Raw genomic sequence first — 18893 nt, 5'->3', positions numbered from 1 at the left:
GGTAAAATGTATGCTGTGCTAAGTTACAAATAAGTTACACTTTGAGCAACTACTAAAAAGCTATACAAAGAGATTTCTCAAAAACACTATAGATAAGTTAAAATGGAATTTAAAAAAGTTCAAGTAACCCACAGGAGGGCGGGAAAAACAAAACAGAGAAAACAAAACAGAAACAACCAAAAAGAAGTCACACTTGAATATTTTTTTTACTGAAGTATAGTTGACTCACACTTGAATCTTAGTATAAAAGTCTAAATATACCAATTAAAAGACAGAAACTAGTAAACTGGATTTAAAAACCTGATCTAGCTTTATACTTTCTGTAAGAAATTCACTTCAAATATAATGATACATGTAGGCTGAAAGGTTGAAAGGCATACAAACCGGAAATGAAGAAATAAAACTGTCCCTGGTTGTAGATGTCATGATCTTCTACCTAGAAAATCTCATAAAATCTACAATACAAAACTAGAACTAGTAAACAAGTTCATCAAGATCACAATACAAGCCATACATATTCATTTTCTTTCTGTATATTAGCAATTAACGTGTGGAAATCAGAAATGCAGTATCATTTACAATCACTCAAATAGGAAATGGAATCCTTAGATGTCAATCTAAAAAAGTAAGTATGAATTTATAATCTGAAAACTACAAAATGCTAATGAAAGAAATCAAAGAAGGTCTAAACAAATGGAGTGACATCATGTTCATGTATTGGAAGCCTCAACATAGTAAAGATGTCAGTTCTCTCCAAATCAGTACACATTTAATGCAATTCTCATCAAAACCCCAGCAAAAACAATTTTGAAAAGAATAAAAGTGGGAAGAGTCATTCTCTTTGATTTCAAAGCTTAATATATAACTACAGTAATTAAGATGGTTTGGTAGTACTAGAGGGATAGACACAGATCAATGATACAGAATAGAGAATCCAGAAATAGCCTTACACAAGTAAAGCCAAAAGGTTTTTGACAGAAGGAAAGATAGTCTTTTCAACAAATGGTGTTGAAACAATTGGATATCTTTCAGGGAAGAAAATTTAGACCTAAACCTCACACCTTACACAAAAAATTAATTAAAAATGGATCATAAATTTAAATGTAAAACGTAAAAACTATGGAACTTTTTTAGGGTAATATAGAAAATCTTCAGGACCTTGGGCTTGGTGGAGAGTTCTTAGATGTGACACCAAAAGCAGATTCATAAAAGAAAAATTGATAATTTGGACTTCATCAAAATTTAAATCTTCTGCTTTGTGAAAAACCCTTTTAACAGGATGAAAAAACAAGCTACAAACCATATTTCTACCAGAAGAATCATATGTAGGATACATGAAGAATTCTTTTTTTTTTTAAAGATTTTATCTATTTATTTGAGAGAGAGAATGAGATAGAGAGCATGAGAGGGGAGAGGGTCAGAGGGAGAAGCAGACTCCCTGCTGAGCAGGGAGCCCGATGCGGGACTCAATCCCAGGACTCCAGGATCATGACCTGAGCCGAAGGCAGTCGTTTAACCAGCTGAGCCACCCAGGCGCCCAGATACATGAAGAATTCTTAAAAGTCAGCAGTAAAAAGGAACAATCCAATTAGAAAATAAGCAAAAGATGTGAAGAGATATTTCATAGAAGGATATATGTTGATAAGCACATAAAAAGATGTTCATCCTTTCTAAATGTCAGGGAAATGCAAATTAAGACCAAGATGAAGTAACAATGTACACCTATAAGAACAGTTGAGATTAAAAATAGTGACAATGCCCAGTGCTGGCAAGGATGAGGAGAAACTGGATCACTCATACATTCCTGGTAGGAATGGAAATGGTACAACCACTCTGGAAAATAGTTCAGTTCTTTTTAAACTGAATATATATTTATCGTATAGCCTAGCAATTGCACTCCTGGGTATGCCAGAGAAATGAAAACTTATGTCCATTCAAATATTTGTATATGATTGTTCATAGCAGCTTTATTTGTCATAAGGACTGGAAACAACTACAATTTCCCTTAATCAGTAAATGACTAAACAAACTGGTAATCCATACCATGGAGTATTACTCAGCAACAAAAAAGAATGAACAATTGATCCATGTAACTTCAATAGATCTCAATGGTATTGTGCTGAGTGAAAAAGACGATGTCAAAAGATCACATACTATGATCTTTATCACATGATTTTATTTATATAACATTCTTGAAAAGACAAAATTATAGAGATTAGTGGTTGCTAAGAGTTAAGGATGGGGAAGGGAGAGGATGTGACTATAACGGGGTAACAGGAGGCCAATCCTTTGTGGTGATGGAATAATTCTGTATCTTACCAAGATGCTGACTACAGCAGTCTGTACATGGGATCACGTTGTACCAATGTCAAATCTCTGAGTTTGATATTGTACTATAATTATTTAAGATGGAACTATTGGGGAAAGTGGGTTAAGGGCCCAGGAGATCCTTTTGTACTTCCTGTGACTCTTCGGTTATTTCAAAGTAAAAAGTTTTTTTTTAAAGCTACTTTTTGAGTACTTGTCATCTGCCAGAAATTTTACTTGAACTTTTATACCTGACTACAACCCTGCAAATTGTGGGTATTCTCTCCATTTAGCAGATGAAAGTCAAGAGGCTTCCATTTATTTTTTCTGAAGTCAGATGCATCTCTTAGGATCAAGAAAATATGGTAAATTGTCAGGATTAAGTAACTGGTAAAGAACTACAACAGGACTTGAACCTGTCAGCCTAATTCCAAAGCCTACATCCTTTCTACCACTTGAAACTGCCTCTTCTAAAGTACTTGTGGAATTTAGAAAAGTAGGGTTTGATGTTAGAGGTGAGGAGAGTGAGTGTTTAATTTATAATTTATTTGTTTTATTCATTCATTTAAAAATAATTAGAGCATTTTATGCTAGATATATAGTAAATGATACAGAATTAAGAGGTGTGTTAATACTGAAGTTAGAGACAATGCCTTTAAAGTTGCTTAGAATTTAGTGGAAGGCACAGGAAGGTAAACAAATAATATATGTTATAAAATACCAAAATTAAACTGTGTAAGAGGCTTTATGGGAGCACAGAGAGGAAAAGCATTTAACCTCTCCTGGTGCAGTGGAAAGTTAGCAAACATTTTTAGTGTGCTCTTACTGCTCAAAAGTGTGGCACTGTAGAAGCCATGAACAAAGATAAAAAGACATATAGATAGATAAATTGAAGTTTATGTGTGTTTATCCCACATCCTATAGTTTTAAAAAAGATACAAGTAATAAAAACAGCTTAGGTAATAAGAATAGGGGAAAATAAACTTAATGAAAGCATGGGACAAGAATAGCAGACAGGAGATAATTGCATACAGGTTCTGTGCTAGTTGCTAGAGGTGGGTTGCAGGTAGGCTTCAAAATTCCTTGAGGCCAGGGCAAAAAAGGAAATTTTAGTTAAACAATTCACCATATATCCTGACAATCATTTTCAATGGGTCTAATGTATTTTTTTTCCTTTGAAAGCATTTGGATATCTCTGTGATAGAAAAGGCCCTTTTCTTCATCATTTGATGGTTTGATAGTGGGCTGGGAAGGAAAGCTGTGGTCCTCCACATTAGTCAGCAAATACTTGATTGATTTGGTATTTAGCTTAGCCAAGTAAGTTATTGATAATGTTTAAAAGAACTTTTTTTTAAAGAGTTAACATATTTTGTTAATAATTAGAAATTTAATTCTGAAGAACATCTAATTGATATTAATTATTAAAATTAAGTAATTTCAAGACTGGCTGTGCTCCCCTGCTAGAACCTCCAAACAAGCTCTCAAGACTGGTTTCTTTTGTGCAGGTATAAATATTTGGCTATTTTTCTAATAGTTTTGGCTAAAAATCAATAGTGATTAAATTTATTAATTGTAAATTGTCTTGGAAGATGTAGCTATAAACCTTTACATTTTCATTTAATACATTTTTTTCAGATAGGTATTACATTCACATGGTACAAAATTCAGAAAGTGAAAAAAAATATATATAGTTAGGTCTCCTTCCAGGGAAGCAAACCTCCCTTCCTGATTCCAGTCACCTGCTTGTTCTCCTCAGAGGGAAGCAAAGGAAATATTTTAATATGTTTATTTTCTTTCTAATTATAACAGATTGAAGATCTCAAACAGACAAATCATGGCTTGGAAGAATATGTTAGGAAACTCTTGGATAGTAAGGAGGTGGTAAGCAGTCAAGTAGATGATTTAACCAGCCACAATGAGCATCTTTGTAAAGAATTGATTAAAATTGACCAACTAGCAGAGCAACTAGAAAAAGAGAAAAATTTTGTGGTGGATATCGCCGACAAAGAACTTGAAGAAGCAAAGGTATTATATTTACCACTGATAGAATTTTTTATTGAGTTATAACTGATATATAGCATTACATTAGCTCAAGGTGTACAACATAATGATTCAGTATTTCTATATATTGTGAAACGATCACTGCAGTAATTCTAATTAGGATTTTATTTCTACTTTAGGATTGGGATTTTAATTCTACTCTAAACATCATGCAATTATTAAATGCAATGGAAAAAGTGACATTCACATTTATATCATTTGACAGTTTTTTAGATTTGACATTAGATTTAAATGTCTATTCTAAGGATTAAATTGTATTGCACATTTTATTTCTTTTAAAACGTTGTGCTCAAAAACTTCCTAAGTAATATGTAGCCTAAGTAATATGGTAAAAACTTCAGGCAATAGGAATGTTCTGTAGATGTGGTCTCTCTCTCTCTCTCTCTCTCTCTCTCTCTCTCTCTCTCTCTCTCCCTCTCCCCCCCCCCCCCCCACACACACGCAATGGAAGATTGCTCAACCATCAAACAGAATGAAATCTTGCCATTTGCAACAACATGGATGGAACTAGAGGGTATTATGCTAAGTGAAGTAAGTCAGTCAGAGAAAGACAAATATCATATGATTTCACTCATATGTGGAATTTAGGAAATAAAACAGATGAACATATGGGAAGGGGGAAAAAAGAGCAGAAAGTACACCATAAGGGATTCTTAATGATAGAGAACAAACTGAGGGTTGATGGAGGGAGGTGGGCGGGGGATGGGCTAAATGGATGATAGGTATTAAGGAGGGCACTTATTATGATGAACACTGTGTGTTATACGTAAGTGATGAATCACTAAATTCTACTCCTGAAACCAATATTACACTATATGTTAACAAGAATTTAAATAAAAATTTTGAAGAAAAACAGGAATGTTCTATATATAGGACATTTTTCTCCCTTCCTAATTCATCTCTCTCCTGCAGAAATATCTACCAACAAATAGATAATACATATATTTCCATCCTTTTTTTCTGTTTTCACACACAGAATTTATTTCACACTTTAAAAAGATTTTTTAATCAAAGTTTTAAATTTCTGTGTAGTAAAATTTGTCAGTCTTTACTGACTTCTGAGTTTTGATTCTTTTATTTTTTTGAGGTTCTCCCCCTTTTTCAAGATTTGAGTAGACTTTATTTTTAGGGCAGTTTTGGGTTTATAGCAAAATTAAGCAGAAGGTATAGAGATTTCCGATATACCTCCTGTCCCTATATATGGACAATCTCCCTGTCAGCAACATGCCCCACCCAAGTGGTACCTTTGTTAAAATTGATGAACCTACATTGACTCATCGTTATCACCTAGAGCCCATAGTTTACATTAGGGTTCACACTTGGTATTATATATTCTAAGAGTTTGGAAAAATAGAATGAAATGTATCCACCATTATAGTATCATGCAGAATAATTTCACTGCCCTAAAAATCCTCTGTTCTCCACCTAGTTTTGATTTTTTTTTTTTTTTTAGGAAGATCTTCTCACCTCAAGAACTACAAGAATATTTTCTACAGTTTCTTTTAATACTTTTAAATATTTTTTTAAGTTTTAATTCTTCTGGAATTTATTTTTGTTCTAGTATGAGGTATGGTTGGATAGTCCTTTCTTTAGTCAGTGATTTGAAATGCCATTTTAATGAACTACTAAATTCTCATATGTGCATGGATATGTCTCTGGATTGTTTGATTTCATGAATTCATGTGCTATTTTCTGTGCCACTATCACATTATTTTAATTAGTGTAGCTTTATGATATTTTGATAAACATTTTATTTCTTGATTGAGTTTTTAGTACTCTGCCATGAAATTTAGAAACTAGGAACATTAAAGTAAGAAACTTCACATATTATAAACTTTGACTTATAACTAAGCTATACTTGAAACTATGAGATACAAATGTTTGACATCTGAGGCCATTAAGGTTTAGGGTAATTTGTTACCTAGGAATAGAAAATAAAATAGTAAATACTCAAAACATTTTAATGTAATAAATGATAGAAGTTACATTATACCTTCACACAATTATAAAAATGAAGATAGTTTCATTTCTCATTATTGTCTAATGGCTTATAAGCAAGATACAGTGTATTTCAATGCCAAAATTAACCTCTTGAATTTTTTTAAAAGATTTTATTTATTTATCTGCCTGAGAGAGAGGGGGGAGAGAGAGAGTGAGAGTATAAGCAGGGTGAGTGGCAGGCAGAAGGAGAAGCAGGCTCTCCACTGAGCAAGGAGCCTGATATGGGACTTGATCCCAGAAACCCAGGATCATGACCTGAGCCGAAGGCAGACAGATGCTCAACCAACTGAGCCACCCAGGCATCCCTCAGCCTATTGAATTTTTAAATGATAATGTGTGAATGTGCTCCTTTGTCTTGATTTTATTAATCACCAGATTAGTAAATTGTCTGTAATAACATAGTTTCCTTAAGCTTATTGTTGTTCCATGTTATTTCTTAACCTTTTAATGTACTCTTGGTAGCACATAATAAAGCATATCATATGCTACTTTGGGTGCATATCCATGCACATATGAGGTACCCAAAGTAGCATATGATAAAACCCTTAAATGATTAGGCTGAGAACATAAGTGTTATTGAAGGCATTGTCTGTTAAAGTAATTTGAAATATAAGAGCCCAGTTAATAAACTGTAGGATGGTATTTGTTTAGATGCAGAAATTTTGCTTATTTAACTGGTGTAAAGGATAAATAAGCTTGAATTAGTGAAAAGACTGAGTAATGAAATACTGAAACATGTGAAGTTTCTTACTTTAATGTAAGGACACAGCTTTTTTTTTTTTTTTTAAGATTATTTGTTTTAGAGAGAGCGAGAGAAGACAGCACAAGTGGGAGGGGCAGAGGGAGAGGGAGAGAGAATCCCAAGCAGACTCTGCTCAGCATGGAGCCCAATTCAGGACTTGATCTCATGACTGAGATCACAGGACCTGAGCTGAAACCGAGTCCAACACCTGATAGCACCATCCAGGCGTCCCAGGACACAGTCTTCTTTAACAATGTTACCTGGAAGAGGCTCTGAGAGATTAGATAAGAATGACTTGTGAATTATTTTCCTTGTAATGGTTGCTACTAAAGTATTTGAAGGACATTTAAAAGTAGCTTGAATATTTTAAACATTTCTCAATAAGCTCTTCTGTTTGAACTGTTTCTTTAAGAATAGTTATCCTTCATTAACAGTTTAATGTTAAATTAAGTTCAGTCTTAATCATAAAAATTATCAAGATGCTTGGGTGGCTCATTTGGTTAAGTGTCTGCCTTCAGCTCAGATCATGATCACAGGGTCCTGGGATCGAGTCCTGCGTCAGGCTCCTTGCTCAGAGGGGAGCCTACTTCTCCCTCTGCCTGCCACTTCCCCTGCTTGTGCCCTCTTTCTGTCTCTGACAAATAAATAAATAAAATCTTTTAAAAAAATAACAAAAATTATCAAATTAAGGAACACTGGGTTAATGTTTTATTTTCTTTCTTGTTTTCTTCTTCAAATTAAAAATTATATTGCTTCCCAGTCTGGGAGGCCTAGTTGGCCAAATTCCGCTGAAGAGAGTGCCCAGTTTCGAAGTCATTAATTTTATTTTATTTTTTTTTAAGATTTTATTTATTTATTTGAGAGAGAGAGAATGAGAGATAGAGAGCATGAGAGGGAAGAGGGTCAGAGGGAGGAGCAGACTCCCTGCCGAGCAGGGAGCCCGATGTGGGACTCGATCCCGGGACTCCGGGATCATGACCTGAGCCGAAGGCAGTCGCTTAACCAACTGAGCCACCCAGGTGCCCTCGAAGTCATTAATTTTAAAGGATTGTTTGAATCTGTGTTAGAGAGTGAGTACTCTGTCAGGGTGAATCCTCTGCTATCAAAAAGAGAATTTAAGGAATAGGAAAGATTTAAAATAAAATAGCTAGGATTTACCTAAACCTAAAAATATTAAACCCACAGATGGAAATTCTGCCTAGCTCAGAAAAGAGGGTTTCTAAGAAATAGATATCACATATGATGTGGAATGTTTGGTATATCTGAGAATTGGAAAGCTAGAGTAGAGATAGCATTCCTGATGCAGGAAAGACATTGGATAGTAAATAAAGATGGGTACTGAAATGAAATCACCAACCTCAGTAAGTGAGTGTTACAGGTAGAATGGGGATTAGAAAGATACATGACCAGTGTTGGGGATATGAACACCAATGCATGTTGTCATCATCCTTATGTCACTGGGTGTATAGTTTAGGTATCCAATTACTGGGGAGAGATTCTTTGTTTGATTTGTGGGGTGAGCCTTGAAACAGAGAATTTCTGATTCGAGAGTTGAGAAAGAATGTTTGTATTCCTGTACTCTTTGGGGTTATGCTCTAGAGAGGTAGAGCTGAGGTTGTCTGTTTGTCTGGAATTGAGATAGATAATATTAAATTTATTTGGAAGAGTTTAGTTTTAGTCATATTTTTAAAGGTCAACAGAATCACTTCTTCCATCATTTATGACATTAAAATGTTTTGAATATTTACTATTTTATTTTCTATTACTGTGTAACAGATTACTCCTAAATCTTAATGGCCTCAGATGACAAACATTTGTATCTCATAGTTTTGAGTATAGCTTAGTTAGCTGGGTAGTTTTGGTTCATGGTTTTTCAGGAATGTGTAATCAAGATGATGGCCAGTCTGTAGTCATGGCTTGACTGGTACTGGAGGGTTTGCTTTTAGATAACATACTCAGATGACTGTTGGCTTTTGGCGGGAAGCTTTAGTTCCTTGACAGGTGCACCTCCCCCTAAGGTTGTTTGATAGATTTATGTCAGCTTGCTTCCCCCTGAGCCAGTCATCCAAGAGAGACAGAAAGGAGGAATCTGCAATGCCTGTTATGATTCAGTCTCAAAAGTTACAGACCATCACATCCTGTTCATTAGAAGTGAGTTACTAAGTATAAGCCACACTTAAGGGGAAGGAAATTAAGCTCCATCATTTGAAGTAAGTAATATCAAAATTTATGGACGTATTTTATTTTTTAAAGATTTTATTTATTTATTTGACAGAGAGAGGGAACACAAGCAGGGGGAGTGGGAGAGGGAGAAGCAGACTTCCCACAGAGCAGGGAGCCCGATGTGGGGCTCGATCCCAGGACCCTGGGATCATGACCTGAGCCGAAGGCAGACGCTTAACAACTGAGCCACCCAGGCACCTCAAAATTTATAGATGTATTTAAAAACCACCAGAATTATATGCCTCCTTTTATCTTCTCATTTTCAGTTTTTTTAAATCATTTATATCTTAATAATACAGTGTTTTCCAGCTAATTGAACATAAATTTTTGAAATAAGCAGAATTGCAATTTTACTATTATTAGTTTCTTCATACAGTTTATATTTTAATTAACATAAGGCCTATTCTTGGACTGGATCTTTGGTAGCTCTTGTCATTGTTACATTGGTATGTGATTCATCAATCAAAAATATTTCAAAATTTACCATGTGAAAGATAAAGTGTAAAGGCTATTTTAAGTTCTTCCTCCCCGCCCATGCTTATTCCCCCGCTTGCTCCCCTGCTTTTTTTCTGTAGTACTTTCCAACTACTTTTCCCTACGCACACTCTATTCCAGCCACACTAACTCCTTACTATTCCTCGGAATTTAGCTGACCTTCTTTTGCCTTAGGGCATTTATTTGCTTTTGCTGTATCTTCTGCCTGGAATGTTCTTCCAGATTTTTATATGTTGACCCACCCCTTTCTCTTTGCTCCAGGTCTCCTTTCTTTCTTTTTTTTTTTTTTAAAGATTTTATTTATTTGAGAGAGAGAATGAGATAGAGCATGAGAGGGGAGAGGTTCAGGGGGAGAAGCAGACTCCCCACTGAGCGGGGAGCCCTATGTGGGACTCGATCCTGGGACTCCAGGATCATGACCTGAGCTGAAGGCAGTCGCTCAACCAACTGAGCCACCCAGGCACCCCTCCAGGTCTCCTTTCAATGAGGACTTATTTGATAACCCTATTTAAATTCCAACCTATTCCTTCATAAACACTCCCTTAACTCTGCTCTTTTTTTCCCCTGACTATATAATTTATTTATTAGGTTTATTTTTTTTATTGTCTGCCCAGCTGGAATGTAAGGTCTCCAGAGGCAGGGATCTTTGTTTATTTTTTCACTTTTTTATCTCAATTGCCTAGAACAGATGTGAATGAATGCTCATTATGTATTTTTTGAATAAGACTGACTCTCTGATATATATTTTACCTCTTTTGTTTTTCTCTTTTCTACTAGAATATAAGTTCCATGAGGGCAGAGGTTTTCTTTTTTTTAATTTAAATTTAATTAATTAACATATAGTGTATTAGTTTCAGAGGTAGAGTTCAGTGATTCATCAGTTTTATATAACACCCAGTGCTCATTACATCATGTGCCCTCCTTAATGCCCATCATCCTGTTACCCCATCCCCCCTACCCCCCCTCCCCTCCAGCAACCCTCAGTTTGTTTCCTATGGTTAAGAGTCTCTTATGGTTTTTCTCCCTCTCTGATCACATCTTGTTTTATTTTTCCCTCCCTTCCTCTATGTTCCTCTGTTTTGTTTCTTAAATTCTACACATGAGTGAAATCAAAAGACAGTTGTCTTTCTCTGATTGACTTATTTGACTTAGCATAATACTCTCTAGTTCCATCCATGTAGTTGCAAATGGTTAAGATTTCAATTTTTTGATGGCTGAGTAATATTCCATTGTGTATATATACCACTCCATTCATCTGTTGTTGGACATCTGGGCTCTTTCCATAATTTGGCTATTGTGGACATTGCTGCTATAAACATTGGGGTGCATGTGGAAAGCAGAGATTTTTGTCTATTTTATTCCCTGCTATCCCCAGCATATAGCACAATGTCAAGTCCATAGTAGGTCCTCATTAATTGTTTGTCAGATGAATGAAAACACTGGGTTAGCATCTTTTCATTTGGGCTAGTTATAATTTTGTTCTTCAGAGTGGAATCAGCATTATGTTTTTTATGTCTGTAAAAGTAATACATGTTTATCATAAAAATTTCAGTTCTTATATAAGAGTATAATGAAGAAAATCACACCTTGCTGTAATTAGACATAGTCTTATTTCCTCACTTTACATATTACTGGTTAGGTTCCATCTGTATCTAGGATATGTGTGTATAAATTTCCTTTTTACAACAACGCGTCAGACAAAATTTTTGGCAGTGTGTTTTTATACCTAATTTAATGTGGGCACCTTTATACATAATTTAATACAGATCCATTTCTTCTTGGTGTCTACATAATAGTATAAATTAAAGCATTGGAAATTGTCCAAAACTGTATAAGCTTATCCAAACTATATGTAAGTTTTGTTTCATACCATTGCTCCTTAATATTTCGTAGACTACAAAAAAATATGACTGACAGAGAAATCTTAGAAAGAATTTGGGTCTAAAGAACAAATGAGGAGCAATAATTCCAGAAAAGTCAAATTTAAAATATAGCAAGAAACAGTTTAGAATAATGAGGGGAAGGTTTATGAATTGAGAAATAAATTTATTAAACTAATATGCCAATTTATAGCATGGATTATATCAAATAGATCTTTGCATGAAAACATAGTCACTGTCCTCTAGAAACATCAGTCTAGTCATATACTAACTATATGACTACAGGTAGTTATACTATAAGACTGGGTATGTTCAACATCCTAAAACTGATACAAAAAGTATTTTATGGGTTTGATTGAACTAAACTATTAAAAGAGTTCAGAGAAGAAAGCAATCACTCTGACTTTGGTGATTTGGGAAGACTTTTACTCATTCTTTTATCTCTTCCCTATTACCATCTTCAGAATTATAATTGGTATTAACATTTTGTTGCAATTTGTAGGCAGTCATTTGGTAAAATATAACCAATTACTATTTAATAACAAACTTGGGTTAATGGAAAGGGAACTGCTATATTTCATCCTATGTTCTTTTACCATCCACAGGTAGGTGAACAGAAAGGGTAGATTATCTTTTCTTTTGTAAATTATTCACTGCATGGTTTTATTTTTAAGTGGCTTCCCTTTTTAAATTTTTAATATAATTTTTTTTCATCATGGTAAGTGTACTCTTTAATCCATTTCACCCACCCCCCATTCTGGTAGCTATCAATTTGTTCTCTATGGTTAAGAGTCTGTTTCTTGGTTTGTCTCTCTTTTTTTTTTTTTCCCCTTTGATCATTTGTTTTGTTTCTTAAATTCCACATATGAGTGAGATCATATGGTATTTGTCTTTCTCTGAATTTTTCACTTAGCATCATACTTTCTAGTTCTATCCATGTTGTTGCAAATGGCAAAACTTCATTCTTTTTATGGCTGAATAATATTCCATTGCGTGTGTGTGTGTGTGTGTGTGTGTGTGTGTGTGTGTGTGTGTGTATGTATATATAACCACATCTTTATCCATTCATTTATCGATGGACACTTGGGCTGTTTCCATAATTTGGCTGTTGTAAATAATGCTGCAATAAACATAGGGGTGCATGTATCCCTTTGAATTAGTGTTTTTGTATTTTTGGGGTAAATACCCAGTAGTGCGATTATTGGATCGTAAGGTAATTCTAATTTTTTGGGAACCTCCGTACTGTTTTCCACAGTGTCTCCATCAGTTTGCATTCCCACCAACAGTGCATAAAGGTTCCTTTTGCTCCACATTCTCGCCAACACATGTTGTTTCAAGTGGCTTCCTTTTTTGATGTTCTCTTTTTAGTTAAATCTGTTTAAATATTTTTAATCTAAATAACAGTTTTTCTGGCTTATTTTTCAGATTGAACTCATTTGCCAGCAAAATAATATAATAGTATTGGAAGATACAATAAAAAGGCTTAGATCTGTAAGTACATTTTTTATAAATGTAGAGGAATCATTTTTATTCTCTTAGACTACAAAAAAATGGTATATGTGTTTTAGCTGTCATGCATTTGTGAACAATAAAATATGTCTGTTTTCTAAAGTCAGCACTCTGCTTTGGTGCACAGGGGCACTTCCCATCTGTAAGAGCATTGTTGTTCTCACTGCATTTCATCATTACGCCTTTCTTTCCTAGAGGTGGAGAGAACTTTGGTTGGTTTTATTAGTGCTCTTAGTGTTACTTGATTTAAAATGATGACTGTGAGTAATTTAATTCTCAAAACATAAGATGCATTTGTTTACACATTAACTTTTATCCCTCTTAGTAATAAATATTAAATGTTGTAAGTTAATTCTGAGTAATGAGTTTTCTTTTTCTAACAATGTGAAATGAAAACTCCTTTTAGACTGTTTAATGTTATCATTTAAAATATTTGGAACACCCTCTCTGAAAGCATATCTATAATTTTCTCCCAATAAAGTATTGGTAAAATAAAGATTGTAAAAGAAAAAATGCTTCTAAATACACTAAGGTGATTGGGAATGTACTTGAAAGTGTATACAAGTATAAAATATCCAGCGTTCATTTAATTTATTCATTTATTGAACAATTATTGAACAAAACTTAGATGCCACAAACAGAAGTTTTAATAGCATACAAGTTTCCTAAGCAAATTAATTCAATTTCTAGGACTTATAACTAGATATGTGGACATTTCTGGCCTTTCTGAAATTTCTTTACCATTTTTTCTTAAAATTATTGAGTAAATTTGGGGGTCCTTTTAGTTAAATAAAAATATAGTACATTTAGAAATGCTAGAAAAAGAAAGCATCTAACTGCTTTTTAAAGAGATTGATGAATTATTTTTAAAATACCAAATTTATTTTTAAGGATCCTGTTTATTCAGTTTTCATATAGAAAATGATGCTATAGTGTAGCTTGAAATAATGACCTAATTTTTTCCTCCTTGGCAAGATAATTTTAGAGACTGAAAAAGCACAAAATAAATCTCCTTCCAGACTTGATTCCTTTGTCAAGACTTTAGAAGCAGACAGAGATTACTACAAGAGTGAAGCTCAAAATTTGAGAAAGATGATCAGAAATAGATCTAAAAGTCCAAGACGCCCATCTCCATCTTCCCGGGTATGTTTTGGAAACTTACAAATATTTTGGAGTTTGTTGCTCAAACACTTTTATTCTTTGATTTACCTAATATGCAACTAATTCATTTTGATTTGGCATGAATTGGTATATCCAAGAACTGGGGAGACAGAGGTCTCTTTGATGGCACAGTGGACCGTTGAATTTAGTTCTTTATCTCTGGTATTGGTAGTAGTTGGGAGGTAATCAGATAAATGTGGACCACTTTGGGATGAACCTGTTTAAAAGAGAAGTGATTTTTAAAACTTTTTACATCATTTCCTTTCATTGTATAGTCATGTTTGCTTGAGTAGAGATTGTGTACTGCTATTAGTAGCACTGTTTTCTTAGAACCACATGTCAAAGAAGAATTTCAGATTTCTTATATAATAATTGTAGGGTACAAACTGTGATGTAGAGCTTTTGAAGACAACAAGAGACCGTGAAGAACTTAAATGCATGCTGGAAAAATATGAGCGTCATTTGGCAGAAATTCAGGGTAATGTCAAGGTTCTTACATCTGAGAGAGACAAGACCTTTCTTCTTTATGAACAGGTAAATTTATAAATAACATATCTAAGTAACAATGCGCAATTTTCAAGATATGTAATTTTTTAAGTTCTATAAGAATGCTTAAATCTGCCAATCAAATTAACCTAACATTTGGGAATTACTTTGTGCTTAAGGTATTCTTAATGAAATGTAATGTGTTTCCAACACAATAAGTGTATGTGTACACATACACACACATACACACGTTTATCCTCATATCCAAAAAGATCATGTACATGTATAGAAATAGTCTGATTTTTGGCATGAGAAATGAGGAAAGTGTTAAATGATAGGAAATAGTGAGTTCAAGGTAAACAGATTGGGATTTGGGGGTTACAAAAGGCTAATATCACTCTGATATACTGTCAGTCACTTTAGGAACTGCTTATAATTTGCTTAATTTAGGAGAGTAAAATGAGTTTGTAGTTTATATCCATTTTTAGCTTAAAGTTATATATATATCTCTTATTAATCATATAGCTTATTTACTCAACAAATATTAAACCCCATAAATCACCAACATAATTTATTTTAAAAATACCAAATTTTATTAAGAATTATAGCTACTATATGCAGAGTTCTGAGCTTGACACTCTAAGAGAGAAAAAAATGATAAAATACCAACACTGTTTTCTATGTTCACAGTCTACTTGGGGAGATAAAGTATATTGTCTTGTACGTATTTTTTGTTACTTAAGTATAAGTGTTCCAGAAGCTGTTGTAAGAAATAAAAGAAGTGGGTATTTTTAGTTGTTGTGATCAAGGAAATCTTTGCTAGATGATATGGAATTTGAGTCCTGAAGGAAGAATGGAGTTCCTATTATCTTGAAAGGGGTAAGAAGGAACATTCCAGACCAAAGGAATGGTGTGAGGCAAAGGATAAAGGCAGGAAAATCAGTAGATAAATGGATCAAATTAAGACTAGACTAAAAGCTATATGCCATTGGAGTAAGGGGGAGCTAAGGCTTGAGAGGTAAACTGGACTAGAGCAGGGGTCTGCAAACCTCTTCTGTAAATGTCCAGAAAATCTTGGGCTCTACAGGCCACGCAATCTCATAGCTATTCAACTCTGTCATAGTGAGGAAGTAGCTATAGACAATTTACAAATGAATGAGTTTGGTTGTGTTACAATATAACTTTACTTTTGGACACGGAAATTTGAATTTCATATTATTTTTACCTATGATACATATTATGAAATTTTTTTTTGTTTTTTTGATCATTTAAAAAATGTAAAAAACATTCTCAGCTTTAAGACCTACAAAAACAGGAGGCAGGCTCGATTTGGTCTGTGAGCTACATGTAGTTTGCCAACTTCTGAAGTACATGTAGAGGCTGTTTAATGGGCCATATAAGGGGTTTATACTTTGCTTTATAAGCAATGGGCAATCTGTTTTTGTTTTGTTTTGTTTTGTTTTAGGGCAGAAGAAATAACCAAAGCCACATTTTTATAATTTTAACCTGTTAACAATTTTATATTATCTCTTTCATAATCTTTCTATTTTTTTATATAACAATTTCTTTTTCAAGAGAATTGGGGGATGGAGAAACTGTGGACTTTTTGGAAGGCTGTGAGAGCAATCCATGCATGAGGCTAGTGTGCTATCAGTGGAAATAAGGATAGGGAGAGATGCAATAGACACTGTAACAGAAGCCTTAACAAGATCTGGTTTTAGCAAAAAGGAGGGATGAATGGACCTGACAAGTTCTTTTTTGAATGACTGAAGAATTTTGGTAGAAAAAGAAATAGCAAAACCATTGGTGATTTGAGGGAAAAGATGTATTGTTTTCAGATAGAGTAAGATGATGGTCATACAATCAGGTGGTAATTGCATTCAGGCAGAAAATGTGAGACTGGAGTGGGGAGAGAGGTAAGAGCTGAATATGTAGGTGGAGAATTCATCTTCTTAGAGATGAGTTTGTGGCCTTCAGAGTAGATGAGGTGTCTCAATGAGAAAGCTATAGAGGAACAGATGTAATGTTGGATGTTTTTTCCAATTAGTATGGGAACGTTTAAAAGAGATAAAGAAGATAGGAAACTAAGGTAAAACAGTATTAAGCCCAAGGAAGGAAAGAGTCTAAAACAGGGTGTTGAAGACAATGTCAAATGTTGCCAAATATCAAAAATGGGAACTGAGAAAAGACCATTTGGGGAGGTGATTATTTGAAATTCTGCCAAATGGTGGGTATAGGAGCCAGGTAGTTTACACTGGGGTGGGAGAGTAGGTGCTGAGGAACAGGCAAATGGGTTACAAAGCATTGTGCTTAAAAAAAAATATGTCAAATGCAAAAGAGATATGGGATGGTAAATTGGGCAGCAAGGTTAAATGACAGTTTTTCAAGATATGGGAGCCATGTGTTATGGCAGAAGGCAGGGGACAAAGAGCCAGTGGAGAGGGTGCTATTCAAAGCGAGAGGAAATAATTATACAGCTGAGTCTTAAACAAGGTGGGACTAGGGGTGCCAACCCTCCTGCACAGTTGAAAATCTTTGTATAACTTTTGACTCCCAAAAATTTAATTGCAACTAGCCTACTGTTGACCAGAAGCTTTCTGATAACATAGTCAATTAACACATTTCTTATATATGTATTATATACTTATTCTTCCAATAAAATAAGTTAGGGAAGAGAAAATGTTAGTAAGAAAATCATGAGGAGGAGAAAATACATTTATAATACTATACTGTATTTGTTGAAAAAATCTGTATATGAGTGGACCTGTGTATAAGTTCAAACCCATGTTGTTCAAGGGTCATCTGTAATCGAGTCAGGAGTATCTTAGAAGGCATTTCAGGAGATGAAGTCCAGGATTCTGGTAAAAGCTTTGCTATGGAGATTGGGAAGTAATATATCTTCCTCTGAGTCTTGGAGACCAGCTCAATAGGTAGTGATCAAAATCAAGAAAGATTAGGAACTTTTAAGTAGCACAGTAGGATAAGAAATTATCTGTAGGTGTGGAATAGGTTTGCGACCTGAGGATGGTTGAACAAGTGTGAGAGAGTATACTGGGCTATCAGTAAGGATTGATGAGCCTTCTGTTAGGGTAAAAGTAGCCAGGACATGGAAGTGGCATATACATTTATTAGAGAAAGATGGGAACACTGTAATTAATTTATTTACCTGAATTTTGCTGAATTCAAATTTATATCACAAAAATTAGTAAAATATTCTCTCTTATATTGACTGCTTCCAAATTAATTTTAAAAAATTTTTGGCAAAGATATTATAAACCAGACTTCTATTTTTATGTATTCACTTGCATTTTTCGACATCATTTGCATTATTTATATAAACTCATTAAAAAACATTATCCTGTTGCATCCATTTTTATAAATGGTTTGTATTTTAACTGGCTGGATATAAGGTAGCTATATTTATGTCTTTTCTAAAGCTTGTTAAATAGAAGTCTATGTATTTAAATAATAGGCACAGGAAGAAATTGCCCGACTTCGACGAGAAATGATGAAAAACTGTAAGTCTCCTAAATCAACAACAGCACATGCCATCCTCCGGCGGGTGGAGACTGAAAGAGATGTGGCCTTCACTGATTTACGAAGAATGACCACAGAACGAGACAGCCTGAGGGAAAGGCTAAAGGTTTGGATGAATTTTATCTGTATGACCATTTGTGAAACACAATGTAGTGACATTGAAAACATTTTGTTTTGTTTTTGTTTTTTAAACAGATTGCCCAAGAGACAGCATTTAATGAGAAGGCTCACTTGGAACAAAGGATAGAAGAGCTGGAGTGTACTGTTCATAATGTAAAGAAAAATCATTTTTGTGTTTTCAGCCATAAACTGTCAATAGCTTCCCCCTTTCCCTTTTTTACTATATTCAGAGAAGTTCTTTTATTTTTCTAAGATAGTGTTAGTAATCCTAAAACATTTTAGGTGGTATGTATGGTATAAATTATCACTTTTTCATTGTTTATTTCCTTCCACAAAAAATGTAAGTGAAGTATTTTTTCTTTTAGGTTGCA

General features: G+C 34.2%; 1 protein-coding gene across 11 annotated transcripts in view; it reads left to right on the top strand.

Annotated features, from left to right (window-relative positions):
- The window catches only part of TSGA10 (testis specific 10), a 143812-nt gene that overhangs the window by 20382 nt on the left and 104537 nt on the right, over nucleotides 1-18893 (top strand). For 8 of the 11 annotated variants that reach the window (XM_027620845.1, XM_027620848.1, XM_027620852.1 and 5 more), the window contains 6 exons: nucleotides 4117-4332; nucleotides 13135-13200; nucleotides 14194-14361; nucleotides 14758-14913; nucleotides 18338-18508; nucleotides 18598-18675. In XM_027620845.1, coding sequence (XP_027476646.1) covers nucleotides 14311-14361; nucleotides 14758-14913; nucleotides 18338-18508; nucleotides 18598-18675 — 456 coding nt within the window. In that variant the 5' untranslated portion in view covers nucleotides 4117-4332; nucleotides 13135-13200; nucleotides 14194-14310. Of the gene's footprint in view, nucleotides 1-540; nucleotides 626-4116; nucleotides 4333-5821; nucleotides 5936-13134; nucleotides 13201-14193; nucleotides 14362-14757; nucleotides 14914-18337; nucleotides 18509-18597; nucleotides 18676-18893 lie in introns of all 11 variants that reach the window. The other 3 variants (XM_027620846.1, XM_027620851.1, XM_027620850.1) reach the window with 3 other exon arrangements.

The sequence above is a fragment of the Zalophus californianus genome, chromosome 8 (assembly GCF_009762305.2).
Source record: "Zalophus californianus isolate mZalCal1 chromosome 8, mZalCal1.pri.v2, whole genome shotgun sequence".
Taxonomy (NCBI): domain Eukaryota; kingdom Metazoa; phylum Chordata; class Mammalia; order Carnivora; family Otariidae; genus Zalophus; species Zalophus californianus.
This window is presented reverse-complemented; position numbering and strand designations above follow the sequence as displayed.